The sequence below is a fragment of the Mobula hypostoma genome, chromosome 1 (genome assembly GCF_963921235.1).
Source record: "Mobula hypostoma chromosome 1, sMobHyp1.1, whole genome shotgun sequence".
Classification (NCBI taxonomy): domain Eukaryota; kingdom Metazoa; phylum Chordata; class Chondrichthyes; order Myliobatiformes; family Myliobatidae; genus Mobula; species Mobula hypostoma.
In genome coordinates, this window is record NC_086097.1 from 213,280,786 (window position 1) to 213,300,334 (window position 19,549).

The 19,549-nt window shown below is 40.4% G+C and overlaps 1 protein-coding gene across 1 annotated transcript in view; it reads left to right on the forward strand.

Moving 5' to 3' along the window:
- The first annotated feature begins 241 nt into the window (after positions 1 to 241).
- The window catches only part of rab2a (RAB2A, member RAS oncogene family), a 74,018-nt gene continuing 54,710 nt past the window's right edge, over positions 242 to 19,549 (forward strand). Inside the window, exons 1-2 of the mRNA XM_063064094.1 lie at positions 242 to 393; positions 17,968 to 18,039. Coding sequence (XP_062920164.1) covers positions 348 to 393; positions 17,968 to 18,039 — 118 coding nt within the window. The 5' untranslated portion in view covers positions 242 to 347. The remainder of the gene's footprint in view (positions 394 to 17,967; positions 18,040 to 19,549) is intronic.

Sequence of the window (19,549 nt, forward strand, 5' to 3'; positions counted from 1 at the left end):
GATACCGCCTACCTGAACGGCACAGAGTCTCCAGCATTCACTGTTTCCCTTTGTTTTGCAGACAGATGTTAGATTTTAAACATATGTGATTTTTATAAGGGTCATTCGCCCCAGCGCTTCAGTGAATGACTGGACAAGGCTTAGCAGGCTGGCGAGCCCGAATGCCGACGTGTGCAGACTGGGAAGACGGGAAGACGGGAAGACGGCAGGGCGGCAGTTCGATCGAGCGCCGCTGAGGGCGTTGTGAGCGACCGGCTGCCAGCCCGGCATTTCCGCTGCTGACGTCGACAGGAGCTGTTATTGTTGAGGCGGCGGCGGCTCGAGTGCGCAGTCACCGCGGACACACGATGGCGTACGCTTACCTCTTCAAGTACATCATCATCGGGGATACAGGTGAGTGTCGAGTCCTGGGCTGGGGACCCGCAAAGCGACATGGCTCCCAGCAGGGTAGGTTTGCCTGTTTTCAGTACAATGGGAGGGCGGGGAAAAGGCACCAGTAGGCCTTAGACCGGGCCTCGGCTCCCAGCTGATTGCCAGCTCACCTAGCCTTGCGTCTGCCGCGGTCCTCCGGCCCGGCCTAGTTCTCGGGGCTGGGTGTGGTGGCGACAAGGGTTGTTGGGAAACGTTTCTCAGCTGTTTCCACTCATGTTTCCAAGTGCAGGCCCATGGTGGGAGGTGGGGGCCTCCCAGACTAGGAGACAGGAGGCTGTAGACCCAGACAGTTAAACCAAACTGGGCCTTTAGGACATGAGAAGGTGCCAACTTCCTCCACGCCTCGCATGGAGCCACGACTGAGTTGGTGCTCTTAGTTGACGCATTGTTTCATGGTAAAGAGGTGAAGTCGAATTGCAGTGAGAAAGCTCGTTGGGATAGCCACAACTGCATGCTAGGGAAGAGATTGTAAAAGTGAATGCATTTTGCGCCATTACTGCCAGAGGGCTGAATTTTCCATTTGGTAACATGAAACTGAATTCTTGTATTTCTGAAGTATGGGAATATTAGGTAAAATTAATGCATTACTTGTGGACAGACGTTTGACACCATGCTGATTTGTACTTTACATTTATGCTTGATACTTCTGTGGAATCTGGGAAAACAGACTGGTATAATTTATTGAATTATGAGCTTATGATTGGTGAAGAAGGAGGGCGAGAGGTGACTTTGTAGAGGTATACAAGATACTGAGTGGCATATATCCAGTGGATAGCTAAAAGTTTTTTTTCCCTAGGAGAGGAATGGCTAATACAAGGGGGTGTGAGTTTAATATGATTGGGGAAATGGATAGGAGGAATGTCAGAGGCAAGTTATTTTACTGAGTGGTAAAGTACGGTGTGGAATGTTCTCCTGGGGTAATGGGAGTAGATGCGTTAGGGACATCTAGGTAACTCTTAGATAGGCATATGGATGATAGAAAAATGGGCTCTTTATAGATGAGGGAAGAATAAAGTTGATCATAGTATAGACTAAAAGGTTGACAATATTGTGGGCAGAAGGGTCTGTAATGTGCTGTGATGTTCTGTGTTCTAAAAACTAAAAGGCAAGGGAATCAAACTGATACGAATGATTTATGAAGTTTTTTCACTGTTGTATGCTTTTTCTTTTCTTCCCTCCCCCACCTGTAAAATAAAGCATGCAAGTTGTGTGTGCACAACAACTTTTCATATGATTTGTGCCAATAACCTGGATCTTCAGATATCAGCAGGATTAATTTAAAATGACACTTGCATCTCAAACAGCAAAAGTCTCAAAATAGTACCAAACCTTAACTGGTGAATTCTATTTTTCATAGTGATTTCAAAGATACTTAAAAAAAATGCAAGCAGGTTTTGCCTCAGAGGAAGTTTTCAGTGACTAATGCAAAATTAAGTTACTTTGATGAAAATGATTTAGTTCTTGGAAGCCAGCAGAGCAAGTCATGTTTAACTACTGTCACTGAATTTTTTTGAGTTAAGTGATGAGGATGCTATTATTGTATATAGAGAGTTTCAAAAGCTGTTTTTTAAATAAGTGGCTCATAATGGTATGTCAGCAAGGTTGAATTAAATAGGCAACAGCACCAGGAATAAAATGCCGACAATAACAGTGAACTGTCTTTTGGTGAGCAGTTGATTTTTTAGGCTGTAGGAAGGTAGATAGTGATATTTTTCAACTATCAATTATTAATTAGATTGGGTGCACAGGATAAATTCACATTTTGAAGACTGCATTTTGATGGTACTATGAGAATAGTTTCACCATTCAAAGAAGGGTTTGGGATTGAACACTTATGGAAGATAAACAAAAGTAAGATGGAGTAGGCGGAAAATGACAGGGCTACTACAAAAAAAGAGTGGGGACTGAGTTGCTTTTGCAAAATACCAGCAAAGACTTGAAGGGTTGAATGCCTGCCTTGTTTGCTGTTACTCTTCATGGTTTTGTGTGCAGTGCATCAGTTCTGTTGAATGATACCAAGTTGCTTTTATATTTTGCTCTTCAAAAGAAATTGTGCGTAACATACTTTTGAAACTTTAAGTGGCATCTGTGGCTGTATTTTAGGAATCCAATATCCTCTTAAAAACAGATGAAAGAAACCTCAAGTACAGTGACATTTATCGTGGAATAATATTATTGTAAGATTTTAGAAAATTTATGATGTGGTTAAACATAATGGAATAGGTTGCACAGATTAAGCCAGTATTGTCAATATTAGTAGATTGTTTATAGTGATGGAGATATTTAATATTGTTGAGTGGTTTTACAGATTGTTACTGCATATAGAGTACCTGAAGAACGAAGTGACTATTTTGTTTGGCTAATGTAAGTAGCATAAGCAACCAAAATTGATGAGTAGAGATTCAGATCAGATATGAAAATGACTAGGCTGAACATTCTAGTGGACTGGTCCTTCCTTCAGCTTCGTAAAAACAACAACTATGGAGTATTGTGTGAAAAATCTCATTGCTGAATGAACACACAATGATTTTGGTCTCATTAGCAAAAAAAAAGCAGATGATATACCCAGGCCTTCATAGCCTTTAGTCATGTTGGGGAGAAAAGAAATTTGACATGGACTATGGGTAGTACAGCTCTAGTTAGATGAGGCTTGCAGAGAAATGCAGTGCATTAATGCTTTATTTGTAATTACTTTGGTGTTCTTAAAGCAACTTTATAAATGAACATGAAAATATGGAATTTTAATCACCTTCAGTCAATATTTTCTTTATCAAAATTCAAGGTGTGTTTGTGTAAATTGTTCCTTGCTGCCACTGAGGCACTCTTAATAATTTGTTTTCCAAGCCCCAGTGAGATGGGATTGGTTGATTCATACCAGTGCAATCTGCAACTATCATTGGCATTCATATGCAGTTGAAACACATCTTGTACCTTGAAGTCTTAAGTTTGAATTTTTTGTAATTGCATGTAAGCATATTTATGGACACTACTGGAAAAATTGATGTCTAAGGCAGACCTTGGATTTTAGAGATAATGTGGTTTAACTAAGAAATTGCTGCGATTTGACTGTGAGGTAGTTTTCTTATTGGTTTAATTCAATGAATTTAATTATTAAAAATGAACGTATTTTGAGGACAAAACAATTAGTCATGCTCAGTACGAATGGCAATAGGGCGATCGTAGTATCAGTGAATAAGACTAATTGATTAGACAGCAATATACTCTTTCAGAATCATAAATTTGAATAAACAAGCTCCTAATTGAACAGCATAATTATTTAAAATCAAACTCATTGGATAAATCGCAGCAATAACATGTACTCACTAACGCAGTATTTGAGTAGCACAATGGGAAATGTAGGAGAGCAGCTGCCTCAGCTCCAGTGACTGGGATTTGATCCTTGACCTGTCTATGTGGAGTTCACACATTCTTCCTGTGACTCTGTTCCAGTTTCCTTCCATGTGCAGGTGGTAGATTAATCAGCCCCTGTAAAATGCCCCTTGTGTAGTTGAGTGGTAGAATTTGAGTGTGTTGATAAGAATATGATGAATAAAATGGGATCAGTTTAGGACGAACATAGATGATGCTTATTGGCCAGTGCAGACTTGCTGAGCTGAAGGACTTATTCTGCTCAGTTTTGTGTGATTATCTGACATGAATGATTAGATTTTTCTCTAAACAAATAACATTTCCAGCTTTAGTACCATTGGTCTTATTTTGTCATTGGCTTTGGAGATGAAATACCTATTTTGCTTGTAATGCAAATAGAAAGTTTAATGCTATTCCTAAGGAGTAATCCAGGCTGAAATGATAGCACTTGGCTGAGAAATTGCTCTTTATCAGATATGTTAGTGTTAGACAATCACCATCACTAGTTATTTCCCCATCATTAGTATCACTAAAATATATCAGTTAATCAATGTGTCACAGCTCTGTGTGGGAGCTACCCATGCGTAAATCACTCACTGTTCAACTTTGTATCAGGAACTTAAGTTTTAGCCACTCCATTGGCTGTGCATACTTCGGGGTTTACAGGGGGTGTTTTTTTATAAACGCAGTATTTAGTTGAATTACTAAATTCCCTTTAATTCCAAAAGTTTTGCTACTAATCTTTCCTTACCCAACCATAGCATGGTTTATAATTACCTGAGGTAAACTTCTGGCAGTGTCTAAATATGGAAGCTAGAGCTGACCTTTCCTGACAACAGCAACCAGGAAATTCTGGTGTAATGAAGAATTTAAATGCTTTGAGTTGTGGACTAACCGAAGTTTTCAAGTAGTGTTGGCTTCTGGCACTTGAAGGTTTGCTACTTTCCATTGTCTTCCTTCTATTAGTTTGGTGTTAGGACACATTGGTGCAATTTATGAGCCAGTCTCTTTAAAAATTGATGCTTATACTGATGTAGTTATAGTTTTGAGTACTGTCTTACAATATTGGATTAATCAAATTATGACACTAGTTTTGGGTTGGTGTCTAAATCAGATGGTTGGATGTCATTCCTAACTTCAGATTGATCATGATTGACATTTGCAGTGCACTTTTGAATGTTTACTTCACCGTTAGTGGTGCCATGTTTTGGAGATGTTGCAGAGATCTTACAGCTCCAGCTTCTCCCTCCCTCCCTCCCTCCTCCCCCTTGGTAAATCTTGCTTTGATTGGTTGCTACGTTGCATTAGTAGCACTTCAGAAGTAGTTTCTTGACTCTAAATGCTTGGTCCTGGAGATGGAAATGGTTTTTACAAATTTAAGTTAATTAAGTTAGCATTCTGTTGATACTCAACCACTATTACATAGTTTTGTACTTGTAAGATCCAAAGGTGGCAGAATGGTCGGCAGCTCTGGACTTCTGTGATTTAGAACAGCAGGGATCTAACTAAGTTTTTAATGAAATTAGTTGAAGCTTTTGAAGAAGACTATAATGTTGATACGACAAATACTTTTGCCAGTACTCTGACCACTTGTTGTTGGTGTTCGTTCCAGTGGCATGTTAGAACTACCTTTGCACCAGTTTCAACAATATAGTGTGAACAATCCTGCAGCGTTTTCGATAATTTTATGGCACGTGCTTCTGATGGATTTACTCCTATAGCATCGTTAGGGAATTCAAGGATCTCGAATCAGTAATGAACGAAAGGTATCCATATCAGAGTGGTGTTGGATTTGGGAGGGGAGTTTGCAAGCAAATTCTTGAATACTTATTATTGGTGTAAGTGCTTTTGGAGCAGCCAAAACAAGTGTTTTTTTCTGCAGATGAGACATGTTGTAGCTACAGTTCACAATGGTGGAAGGAATGAATATTTAGGGTGTTGATTTAGTAGGAGGCTGTACTTTGGGTAGGTGATGCTGGCATTACATTTACCCAAGAAAGTGGAAATAAATTGCACTCCTAACTTGTGCTTCAAATCATTGAGGAAGGTCATCAACAGCAGAATTCTTACACCATAATCAAATTATGTTGGAGGCTATTATTCTCATTTTGTCTCTTGTATTTGACTCTTTCTGTGGCTGCAATGTAGTATATATTAGATTGGCCCTGATAAAACTTGTACCAGGCTGTTTTTATTTGACAGACTGGCCTGAATGACATTTTAATTTTTAGGTATCTGCTGCTCCTGGCATGCACATTGGTACTTATTGAAATGTTTTTTTTATCCCTTGCCTTAATTGCATTAAGTGGGGGATATTGCAGGCCACTGATGCAGATTATGTTGGCATAGAATTCTGCCTCATGATTATTCAAGTTTTGAGCTACCAGATGTGATCAGAGTCTATTTTGTTTCTCGTTTTGGTGGCACCGCACAACAATGTGTGAAAATTGGGAGGGGCAGTATGTTGTGGTTTTTTAGACTTGCATTCCCAATGCAATATTTCTGTTCAACCAAACCACTCTTGGTTCTGTATTCTGGAGTACCTGTTTTGTCCCTTTCTGTGCTGTCGTGGCTTCCAGATATTGCTCAACATGGTACTGATTCATCAGTTAACAGGATGGGTGACCAGATGATCTTTCTGCACCTGTTGTACATGAGGCTTCATGCACTGATATGACCTGCAAATATACCTCAGTAAAATCAACATAGTTTTTGCAATTTTAGGGAAGTTAACTAGTATTTTTTGACAGACCAAGTGGATGTTTTTCATTAACTTTATTTACCAAATGACAAAAGTTGTTGTAGTTAAAATTAGTTCATCTTCAGGCTTGCTTAGATATTGTATTTCAAAATAGAAATTTAAAACCATACTCAAATTATTCTGCTATATCATGTGATTGATAAACATTGTGCCGCCTTTAAATTAAAACAAAAATATGACTTTAATGCTACATTGTTCCAAAGTTAAAAAAAATTATTCCATTAATGGGTGTATTTTTTTGTTGAAACCTCCTTTGTTTAATTATGATGCCTTTTTCTTACAAGGGAATGGAAATATTTTAGATATGCATGCACTAGAAATTTTATAGCTTTGTCATGTATTACAAGTGGGAGGTTTTGCTCTTTTACAAAGACAGTGGGAGGAGATGAGAAAAGTGAAATGATTTCATTATAAAGTTGACCCACATACTTAATCTCTATGGTATTGTTGCATCTTGAGAATAATTCATGTACCTGAGGCTATTTAACTGAAATTTTCATGTGTATGAGGTTATCATGCTTATGTTGCAGTCAGTTAAAATTTTGAAGAGTTACTGCTAGGAAGGTAAAATCATTGAAGGTGTCAAGTTTGTTCACTGACTTGTGTATGTAATAGTCTGCTGAAGAGGAAAGCCCTTAACTCTGAGTGGAGTTATCGGGACGCTGTCATGACGGCATTTTTTTGTAAGCAGGCTTTCTTATTTTTACGAGGCCGAGTTGCTAGCTCGGCGCTCAACCTAGCATGGATGGAGAGTGTGCAAGGGAGCCATCTGGATACGAACTCAGGACCCTTCTTTCCGAAATCCAGTGCTGATGCCACTACGCCACCAGCCGTCTTAATAGCCTATTGCTGTATGGCTAATTTATCACAGCCAGTCTTCTGATGTTGGCTGATCAACTCTCAAACTTCATTTCAGTCTCTACCTGCATTGAATAATTCAGTATTGATTCTGAGGGATAAGTAATTAAGCTGAAAATGGGTGTTTGTTACCTGTTGTAAGATTTTACATGTAGAGCATCCAAATCTGAAGAAATTCTTGCGTAAAATCCAGTAGTGCCCAGGTATAGTGGTGCTAGGAAGTTTATGAACCCTGTAGAATTTTCTCTATTTCTGCTTAACTGTGACCTAAAGTGTGATCAGATCTTCATGCAAGTATTAAAACTAGTTAAAGAGAACCCAATTAAATAAATAACACAAAAATATTATACTTGCTCATTTATTTATTGAGAAAAATCATCCAATATTACATGTATTTGTTGAAAAAAGTATGTGAACCTCTGGGGTATGCCTTCTACAAAAGCTATTTGGAGTCAGGTATTCCAATCAATGAGATGAGATTGGTTGTAGAAGTGCCCTGCCCTATATATAAAAAAAGAGACACAAAGTCAAGTTATTGACAGAGCCTGCTCTTCTCAGGAAAAATCTGTTTATGTGCACCATACCTTGATCAAAACAATTTTCAGAGGACCCTAGAAGAAGAATTGTAGAGCTGCATGAAGCTGGAAAAGACAACAGAGGCCTTTCTAAAGACGTGAGTGTTCATCAGATTACAGTAACGGAAGATGTCTACAAATGGAGAAAACTCAGTACTGTTGCTACTCTTTCTAGGAGTGGGTATCCTGTAAAGATCACACCAAGAGTGCGACGTGTGATGCTGTAGGAGTTGAAAAAGAACCTGAGGGTAACAGCAAAAGACCTGCAGAAATCTCTAAAACCTACCAAAGTTCCTGTTCATGTCTACTATAAGAAAAACACTGAACAAGAATGGTGTTCATGGAAGGACACCACTTCTCTCCAAAAAAAAAAATTGCTGCACATCTCAAGTTTGCAAAAGACCACCTGGATGTTCTATAACTTTTCTGGGACAATATTCTATGAACAAATAAGACAGAAGTTGGACTTTCTAGCAGAAATGCATATTGCTATGTTTGAAGGAAAATTGGCACTGCATGCCAACACCAAAACTTCATCCCAACTGTGAAGCATGGTGGAAGGAGCATCATGGTTTGGGGCTACTTTGTTGTTTCAGAGCCTGGACAGCTTGCAATCATTGAGTGAACAATGAATTCAGTATTTTACAGGAAAATGTCAGGGTAGCAGTCCATCACCTGGGGCTTAATAGAATTTGGATGATGCAACAAGACAATGATCCGAAAAACAAGAAAATGGTCTAAAAAGAAGAAAACTTGTGTTTTGGAATCAAAGTCTTGACCTTAATCCTATAGGAATGTCATGGAGGGACCTGAAGCAAGCAGTCCATGCAAAGAAGCCCAGTAGCATTCCAGAGTTGAAGCAGTTTTGTAAAGAGGAATGGCTTAAAATTCCTTCAAGCCAATGTACAGGACTGATAAACAGTTGCTGGAAATGTTTGGCTGAAGTTATTACTGTACAAGGGGGTCACACCAGTTACTAAAAGCAAAGGTTCACATACTGTTTCCAACAAATACATATAATAATGTACCAATTTACTCAAATAAATCAACAAGTATAATTTTTTTTCTGTTATTTATTTAATTGGGTTCTCTATCTAGTTTTAGGGCTTGCGTGAAGATCTGATCATATTTTAAGTCATTTATGCAGAAATAGAAAATTCTAGAGTTCACAAACTTTCTAGTACCACTGTCTATTATCTAAGCAATTTTGCTGTAGTAAGAAATTTTTTTTTTTAGGCTTTGTGTATTGAGTTTTGCTGGACATGATTCTTTTCCAAGTCAAATTGTTGCACTGCCAGTGAAAACCATTAGAACCTTTTTTTACCATACAGACCTGGAGATGAGGGACAAAATTTGGGTCACAGTTGAGGGCTAGATGACAGGAAAATTCATGTCCAGCACTGCACTAAGCTGCCATCCTCTTGGTAACATGATCAATTTACTCCGGTGTATAATTGCAGGGTTTCTTGTTTTGAGCTGTTCATTGTACATCCAAATATAATACTACGTGTCATAGGTTGTTAAAAAAAAAATAAATTTGTGTAAGGTGTAATATTTTAATTAACTATCTTGGCTCCGAAGTTGCAGAGATTTGCAGGAAATCTACATAAAATGGAATAATAATGATTTGATTTAAAGTTAACATACAAGAAATTATCATCTTTTAGGTAGTGTTTACAAAACTTCAGTGGGTGAAAGTCATGTTATAAATATATTTTATTTAGTACATATCAGTTGAAGATATTTAAAACTGATGTTAATGGCCTCCCCAACATAATGTCTGCTATGTGAACAAGGCACTGATCCAAATAGCAGACATGTTTGAAAAAATTTAAGGCATCCCCACTTTGTTTTGGAGTGAAGACTACATACACTACATCTGTAGTATATGGCATGCATGCTCCGCTGATGATGTATGGTTGATAGAACTGACTGGCTACATCTTTGCAGCTGAAAGCGATTGATGCAACTGGATTAGAGAGGTAGCAATTGGATATGAGCTTTAGTATTCTAGAATTATCACCCAAGCTTGTGTTTTACTGGTTGAGAGAAGTTTGTCATATTTGGCATGGGCGTACTCAATTATCTGGCTTCTATTGAGAAATTTTTAACTATTTTAAATGAAGTGACTATCTCAAATTGCCTGCAAAATTATCTGAACCCTGAAATTTGGCCTGATTAAGATTTTGAGACCATGATCATTTATTGCAGAAATGAATAAAACTTTAATAAAATTTCTTTCCATTCAACATTTGTGTTTTTAAGAACATTAAAATAACAGGAGTCGGCTATATAATCCTTTAAGGCTGCTTCACCATTGAAAGTCATGACTAATGTTCCATCTGAGCATTGCTTTCCAGCACTATCTTCATTTGCCTTGGTTCCCTTAATGCATTGAAATCCATCTGTGCTTTGCATAACTTCCAAAGCTGCCAAGGTCAGAAAATATCCAAAGGTCTTTCATTCTCTTGCATGCATCATACACTGGGGTGCTCTTTTCAGTTATCTGATGAAGTAACCGTAGCTTTTGGCCAGGAGCCGATGTCATCAGGTGGTGCCCAACCTCCTTCATAGAATGTTTTGACCCTTAACCATGATGCTGTCTAGTTGGCGGGTCGACAGTGGTGGCCAAGTCACTGCCCATCTGCTCCTGACTTCCAGCTCAACTCCCCTCGCCTGCTCCATATAACACCATAAGACCTAGGAGTAGAATTATGCCATTTAGGCCATCGGGGCTGCTCCACTGTTCAATCATGGCTGATCCTTTTTTTTAATTCAGCAGGAGGCTCTTTCTTCTTCCTCCCCTATCCTGCAAACTGCTTGGTTCTTGCTCCTTTCATCAAGGTCCAGTGCAGAGAGCAACCTCCATGCCGCAACCTTGCCAGGAATACTCTGCAGCCAGTCTCCATGGGGAATAGACACATCTGCCATCTGTTGTCTCTGCACTCCTGGACTAAGATCTGGTACTTCAGGGCCCTCTTCTCGTGAGCTTACTCGCATCCTTCCTCCTATGGTATTGTGAGCTCCACCAGGATGATTTTCTTGTCTTTAGTGGACCACAGTACGATGTCTAGTCGAAGTGTGGCTTACATCACTTCCAGGAAGTGCAGTTTTTTCCCTACATCAACCCTCATCTTCCATGATTTGGCAGTTTGCAGCAGATTGGATTTGGGCCTCTTTGATATGACTGGCTTGGCCCTCTTATTGATGAAGATGACCCCCCTGGTTGGCCCTCTGCCAGCTGGTCTCTTTTTACACCTCTCCCACTCCAGAATGTCAGCAAGGGACACCAAGACTTTGTAGTGCCACCAACACTGTCCTTGTGTTAAAGCTGTTTTGCATCCTGACAGTACGTGTACCAGTGAACCCTGCTGACCGCAAAGCTTGCACTTAGGGTCCTCCCTCACCCTCCATGTGTGCAGCTATGGTGTTGTAGGGAGAGTGTCATACACAGACCACAGGAGGAAGGAAATGTGGAAGGGCTGCAGTCTCCAAAGCTCTGCACAAGTGATCTGCGCTTGGGAAGATCCCATTTCATCCAGACTGCCTTTTGATACCCACCTTTCATCCTTGCGGCTCCTTACCCCTGCCTTGACCATGTCATGCCTATCCTTTGCACTTGCACTCCCCCATCATTGGAAGTATGCAGAGCTGAGTCCTTGCCGTCCCAGGCATGGGTTGGCAATGATGTATCTCAATTGCAGGGAGCTCACTGCCTGATCCATGGCCGAGTTGACGGCCCACTTTTGGCACAATCTTGTGACTCCTGTTTGGTTTATTAGATTGTCATTGGAGCCCTCAGTGTTAACACAATTCTATAATCTATCACCTTGAACTCCTCCACTGCTGATGACAATGGGAGCTGTAGCTGGCCTGATCTTATGTAGAGCCCCACTGAATAAAAACTTGGTGGGGGGGTGGTCCTAGCCAGCTTCGCAGGTCCTTGTTGACTTTCCTCTCGATGGCTTATATAGTGGTCATAGGGAACTTGTACACCATGGAAAGCCACAGCAACCATGGTAATAGACTGCGTTGGTACAACTAAGTTTTAAGTTTACCAGGGGGTCTGGTTTTGTCGATCTTCTTCAGTCACTCTTCAGTCTACTTTACTGGCTTCTACTCTATGGATGGAATGACTTCTACCTGTACTTGAAGACTGAACTTGCTAATAACCATGCTCTTTTTGATTACCATGCATCTGGACTTCCTGGCCTTGAAGGTCATCCTAGCCCAGATAGCTAAGTTGTCCATTGTTTCCAGTACCCATCTTGCTTGGACATGGGTTACAATAGTTACTGTGATGTCATCCATGAATCTCTTGTAGGTTGTCAGATCCCAGGCTCCAGCACTGGGCTGTGGGTTACATCTGATGCTGCTGATATGAGGATATTCATACCCATGACAAACAAGGTGGGGGAGATGGTACAACCGGTTAGAATCCTTTTTTGGAGGTCTTACCATCTGGTTGTAAAGTGGGCTGAAGTGAAGCATAACTTGAATCCTCCAAGGTAGCGGGTGATAATGTCTCTCATTACTGGTGGCATAGGGTAATGGTCCAGGCTGACCTGGATGAGGACATATGGAATTGATCCATAGGCATTGGCTAGATTTAACCAGATGACTGTTAGATTGCCTTTCTTCTGTGTAGCCTCGCAGATCAATTGGCTGATTATTGAAGTGTGTTCAAGGCACCCAGAAAAACCCAGGATGCTACCTTTCTGGATGGATCTGTTGATATAGTGGTTCTCCATTAAGTAAAAGGTCAGTCTTGCAAGCTCTGAGAAGAGTATCTTGCATTCTATGCAAAGGAGGGAGATTGTCCTAAACTGGGCGATTGTGGAGGAATCTTCTTCTTGTGGAGGAATCTTCTTCTTTAGGACAAAGCATCCTGCAGCCATTTTCTAGCTTGGTGGGATAGAGTCCAAATCTTCCACAACCTCTGGAGGAGTTTTGGGCATTTCTTATATCTTGTGGCGTATACCACTTGGTCCTGGGTCAGCAGATGACTCTGCTCTCTGATATCCTGGACCTTCTGCCACGTTCAGCTCAAGTTGCTAGGATTCTTGGTTGGGGGACTTTTGGACTTTGGAAGGAAAAATGGAAAATCAGGTGATTATTTAAATAGTAAAAGATTGCAACATGTTGCTGTGCGGAAGGACTTGGGAGTGCTTGTGCATGAATCATAAAAGGTTGGTTTGCAGGTGCAGCAGGCTTTCAAGAAGGCAAATGGAATGTTGATTTTCACTGCTGGAGGGATTGAATTTAAGAGCCGGGAGGTTATGCTGCAACTGTATAGGTTACTGTTGCGGCTGCATCTGGAGTACTGTGTGCAGTTCTGGTCTCTTTACTGAGGAAGGATGTACTGGCTTTGGAAGCGATGCAGAGGAGGTTCACCAGGTTGATTCCAGAGATGGGAGGGTAGACTACAAGGAGAGATTGAGTCACCTGGGACTGTACTCACTGGAATTCAGAAGGATGAGAGGAGATTTTGTAGAAACATAAAAATTATGAAAAGGATAGATAAGATAGAGGCAGGAAAGTTGTTTCCACTGGTAGGAGACATAGCCGCAAAATTTGGGGGGCTGGGGAATATATTTAGGACTGAGATGAGGAGGTACTACTTTTCCCAAATAGTAGTGAATCTGTGAAATTCTATGCCTAATGAAGCAGTGGAGGCTACCTCATAAATGTACTTAAGACAAAGTTGGATAGATTTTTGCATAGTAGAGGAATTAAAGATGATGGGGAAAAGGCAGGGTAGTTGGAGATGAGTGCATGGTCAGATCAGCCATGATTGAATGGTGGAGCAGGCTCGATGGGCCAGATGGCCGATTCCTGCTCCTATATCTTGTGTTCTTAATTCTAGCCCGTGACTCCTGCAGGGATCGCTGTATGATTCCTACTGAAATTCTTCCACCTCTTGCTTTGAGCTGGTTAGGGTACAAGATTTTGCTGGCTGAGAGGAGCTCTGGTGAACCTGAATGGGTTTTTAACAAACTGCACTCTCCTTCTCTCTTTCTCCCTCCTTCACTTTTGCAGCTGCTCCAGCCTCCTGAACTTGTGCAGCTGTTCCCAGAGTTTGCTGGTTAGATCTTTGACACCTTTTTCATCAGGTGAACTGTTTTTGAATTGTTTGTTCAGGGCCTTTATCTTGCTTCTCAGGTGGCGAATCTCCTTTCCCTTCTGTTTGGTTGCAATAATGATTTAAGCTTCCCTTTCTTCAGTGGACCAAATTGTTCTTTAGCAAAGTTGAATACAATGGCTGTGAGTGAGTCGATTGTCCTGTTGACAGGTCTTGCCAATCTAGGTTCCAAGATGCAATCCAGGTCATCATTGAACTGCTTCCAAGATACAGTGTCTGATGATATAGGCCATCTGATTCCCTCTTTCCTTGATGAATGGATCAGGGTGTCATTTGGTCTCTTTGGCACTGGGGCTGCTCAGGTGTGGAGAGATCTTCATCTCTGTGGAGTGCTTCCTGGCTGGAGTTCTCTATTGTCTCACCAGATATTGAGTCTTTGAGTCGCCTTTGTTCCACAACTGGACCTGCTTTGGTGTTTCTTGAGGCCTTTGTTTTTGATGTTTTTGCAGATTTTGCTGCAATACACTTTGCAATGAATGCCTCCCCAGTCAGTGTTGTTTGCTTGAGCCTTGTGCCATCTCATTACTGTATTTCTAGTCCTGGCCCCATTGCTGTTCTATCTGTCCTATTGAGTCTTAACCCTCCCCCTCCCCGCCGAGACTCTGGGGTTATTGCCTATTTAGTTTATCCGTAACTTGTATGGTGCCCTCTTGTGAGTGCTGCACACAAGGTTGCTAGCCTTCTGTGCCTGTGCCCATGCCAGTCTTTCCTGGAGGTCAGCTGTCTTTCCAGCATTGCCAACCTTTCTTGGTTGCCATCCAGTCTTTCCTGGAAGTCACTGGCGAACTAGATGTTGCTTGCATCATACACCGAGGTGCTCCCTTCATTTACCTGATGAGGTAGTCTTTGACCAGGAGCAGATGTCATCAGGTGGTGCCCAACCTTCATAGAGTGTTTCGACCCTTAACTGAAATTTCTTTTCAAAGGTACACTTAATGTCAGAGAAATGTATACAATATACATCCTGAAATTCTTCTTCTTTACAACCATCCACGAAAACAGGAGTGCCCCAAAGAATGAATGACAGTTAAATGTCAGAACCCCAAAGCCCCTCCCAGCTCCCCCTCCCATGCTTAGGCAGCAGCAAAGCAATGATCTCCTCCCCCCCCCCCCCACACTGAGCACTCAGGCGTGCAGCAAAGTATCGATAAAGACACAGACTTGTACCTCAAAGACTACTCGTTCACCCGGTAATTCGACATACCATAGGCATGCTCTCTCTCTCTCCCCCTAATAAGGGAGAAAGAGGTGTCTCTGTTCCCCAGCGAGAGGGAAGACATAACAAACAACTCGCTGATCTACGATGTTAAAGGTCCGTTGTGTCGCTTTTTCTGCGCTCCCTGCCCAAAGAACTCTGGTCTCTGAGTACGCAGCCAGCTTACTGCTTTCGATCTTTGTCACCCATGACAGACCGATATCCTCGGAGACAATGATCTTGAGTCCTCCCGCTTCCAGAGCTACGAAATCCCAGAACCCTGAAGGCGTGCTGGTCGTTTAGGCCGCGTCCTTGGCATTTTGAATAGAGCCAGTGGTGAGACTCTGAGAGCAGGTCCCACTCCTGCAAAGAACCAAAGTCAGCATGTAACTCCAGGTCATGGTCTTCAAAAGAACCTTGAAGGGGAAAAATGGAGATATTAAAGATAGAAATAGAGCCGTTTCCAAAGATGCAAGCAAAGGAATTGCCATTGGGTGCCATCATCTCCTAAGCTCCACCCTCTAGTTTTTATTTCTGTTCTAAATAGTCTATCTCTTATTCTCAAGCTAAGCACCATAGGTCCTAGGTTTCTTGCGTAGATGAAGCCATCCTCTTTGCTTCCAGCTTCTCAAGTAATTTGTAGGGTTTTGATGAAAATTTCTATCATCCTAGTAAACTCTAATGAATAGTTTGTTTGCTCAACCCCTCATTTATATTTTAAGCTTTTATCATGAAAATGCTAACTTGAACTTATCCAATATGTGATTTTTCTTTATGGTTTTAAAATAAATCTCCTTTTACTTTTGTCTGCATGGTGAATAGACAAGACCAAATGTCTTGGTGAAGCAGTTTGAGAATAAGATTTGTTCCATGGATCTTGATCAATTTTTTTTAGTCAAAATGTGTTTATTGTTAAACTATTAAAACATCCTGCTACAACTTCACTTCTACTAGGCTTTGATTAACTTCCAAACAACATGACTGTGGTGGTGATAAATGATTTTGCCAGATGCTGTGAACCCGTGCAGCATCTGGTAATTCTATGATGTCTGTCTCAGAGCATCTTTAAAAGATGGTGAACCCTTGCAAGGCAATGGTGTACTTGGTAGGGAACTGAAAACCTGTGCCAGCCAACTGGCTGGGGTGTTCAGCCTCTCACTGCTGCAGTTCGTGGCTGAAATTAACTCCTGCCTAAATAAGGACCTGGACCCACTGCAATTTGCGTACCGCCACTACACTATACTACACATGATCTTAGCTGAAAGGCCGAGAATACCACAAGACCATTTAAATATAGGTGCAGAATTAGGCCATTTGGCCCATTGAGTCTGCTGTGCCATTTCATCATGGCTGATCCATTTCCCCTCTTAATCCAAGTCCCCAAATCCCTTCATGCCCTGACCAATTAAGAATCTATCAACCTCTGCCTTAAATATACATAAAGACGTTCTCCACAGCTGCCTGTGGCAACAAATTCCACAGACTTCCCACCCTCTGGCTGGCTAAAGGAATTCCTCCTCAAAACAATATAGTTGTATTGAAATAACTGCTACCAAACAATAGCACTGATGTTTGACACATTTCCTTTATCTTTAAAGTACCCAAAGAATGTTTCAAAACATTCATTTGCGCACCGGTACCTCACTTTGTGTAAGTACCAGTGTGCTAATTTTGAATAATGGCTGAAATGCTAAAGGGGGACCACACAGAGAAGCATACTGACAGTTCTGTGTTGGGAACCAAGTGGAAACCCTTGCTTACATTTTGCTATGTGCTGTAGTGGTGGATACATGACATAAATCCCTATCCGTCACTGCATTGTTTGGCGTGAAGTGGATGATATTGGGCAGATTGGAACAGCTGCCCAGTGTTGGTGGTGGGTGATACTGAGGCGAGCAGCATCAGTTCCATATGTTGATGTACTGCCTTTATTCTGTGGATTCCCTGTGGCTTTTTAGATGTGCTGAAAGCTCTCCCAGCACGAAAGTGTCTCTGAGGCATCTTCAACTTTGAGTGTGTCAGGTGGAAATTGGCTAGAGTGCAGCTGTGAAGCTCAGGAAAGTGAGAGACAGCAGTGTCCGTCACCATGCTGGAAAAGCTGCACACTTGAACAATACATCTCATTGGTGAGCTGCCTTTCTACTTGTTCCTGGCCTCTTAACGTCAGTCCTTGTAGGCAGCAAGAAAATTGGGTTTCTTGTACAAAAATGAGAATCAAGTAATGTTTGTTTTAAAGGGATTGTAGTTGATTAGACAGCTGATGGTATCCATTTAGGAAGGACATGGTTGGATACAAAAAAAATTACTTTTATTTCTATCTGTATCAGTTTTCTTATAGACATATTTTAAAATATTCTTTCTGTGCACCTTGTGGGATCCTTTCCTAAATATTGGGTTAAAAAATTGCCTGTAGTTTAGATTTTATTAATGCCTAATTCTGTGGCATAGCCTTATTTGTGATGGGAGAGGCACCTTTTTTGATTATAAATCATTTCTACAAAGTTTTGAATAAGTACAGACCTAGTTGTAAGATGACACTGTTTTCAAACCTGCTCTATTTATCTCTTTTATTGTAGTGTACTTTGGTATTAGTATATTTAGATTTTATTGTTGATTGGAATCTTTTATTTTGTAGGTGTGGGAAAATCATGTTTATTATTACAGTTTACAGACAAGAGATTCCAACCTGTTCATGACCTTACCATTGGTGAGTATATATTAAAGATTTATAAATGTTATATATTGTAAAAATAAGTAATTGAAAAAGAAAGATTGTGAATAGTAAAATTAGAAGTTAGCATAATAAATATATTTAAGGGTAGTTGTGATTGCTTTAATGGGCTTTCCCCAAATGCATGACTGATAGCAACATGTGAGTTGGTGTTTGAATTATGTAGTTGCTTATTTATTTTCCAGGTAACTCCCATGAGGATGTATTTTATTGTATGTTAAGTTTTGGAGCGATGAATTGTGAATTCCATAAAGGCAAATTTGTTACTTGAGTGGTCACAAAATGGGGTAATCAGTGAAATAATTTGTTTCATTTATGGTTAAATTAACACAAATCAATACCAAGTCTTGAGCGATCTTGATGTAGGCCTAAATCAGATTTGTTTTGTACATTATAAAGGAACTAATGTCATGACTTGCTCAAAGTAAGAGCTAATAACATTGATAACTTTTGAGCAACAGAACTCAATTAACAAGCAAGATGAAAAGAATGATTGAAGTGCGGTAATTTTGGAGCTTGGAAAGCTAATTGGATAAAAATTTGGAGTAGGAAAAAGGGAAAGGGATTAGATGTGTTGTGGGAATAAATTATTTTTTGTAATAATATCAATATTCTTTGGTACATGGCATAATTCAAGTTCTAAAGATGGGTAATTGTGGTTTAACTTTCCATCCCTGAAAATGCTGAATGTTTTGCCCATTAATAATGTCATTATTTTTCCTTAGAGATTTAACTTTTCTAGGAGATTTAGCTCATTACTTTTTAAGAGTACTGTGCAGTATTCTTGGATTGGGTTTGTCTTAGATTTTATTACATTTCGGTGCTTTTCATGGGTATTTTTGGGGAAGAATTAACTACCCGAAGGAAATGCTTCTTGGAAAGTAAACTGAATTAATTTTTGGGTCTGTTGGACTAACTTCTCTAGTGTAGATCAGGGTCATTTTTGTCATAACTTCAGGAATGTAACTGGCTTTCAGTGAGATTTATGCTTTATCAGTTGTAATTATGTTCTATTAGTCACTAATAAATATTTTGCAAAGTAACCTGAGTCCATATTCAAGAATGAAGTCTTATAACAATCAAAGTGTAAGTAGCTCAAGTGTCTTCCTTGGTCCATATTCCTCTGTATCAGAGGTCAGTAAATAAAACAAGGCAGCCTTATTTGGATGTGTTCATTAAAATAGTATACAGTAGGTCTAAAGCTAGTGAACAGTGGAATGGAATGTGAGTTCTCTTTGGTGTTAAAGTGCAGTTTTGCGCTGGTTGATACAAAGACTGTGTTATTGACTTTGGCATGGTTGACCCTATCTGTACAGCAGTGGCATATGCAGTGATTGTATTTAAACTGAAGATTTAAAATGTTGCCCAAGTGGTCTTTTGGTCGGTTTATGCCTTTGTTATTCTTGGCCTGTTTCCTCCACACTGCTCAGTTTTCAGTTACAGTCGCAATTAGCACTGAGCTGTTTTGCTTAATTTGCCAGTCGCT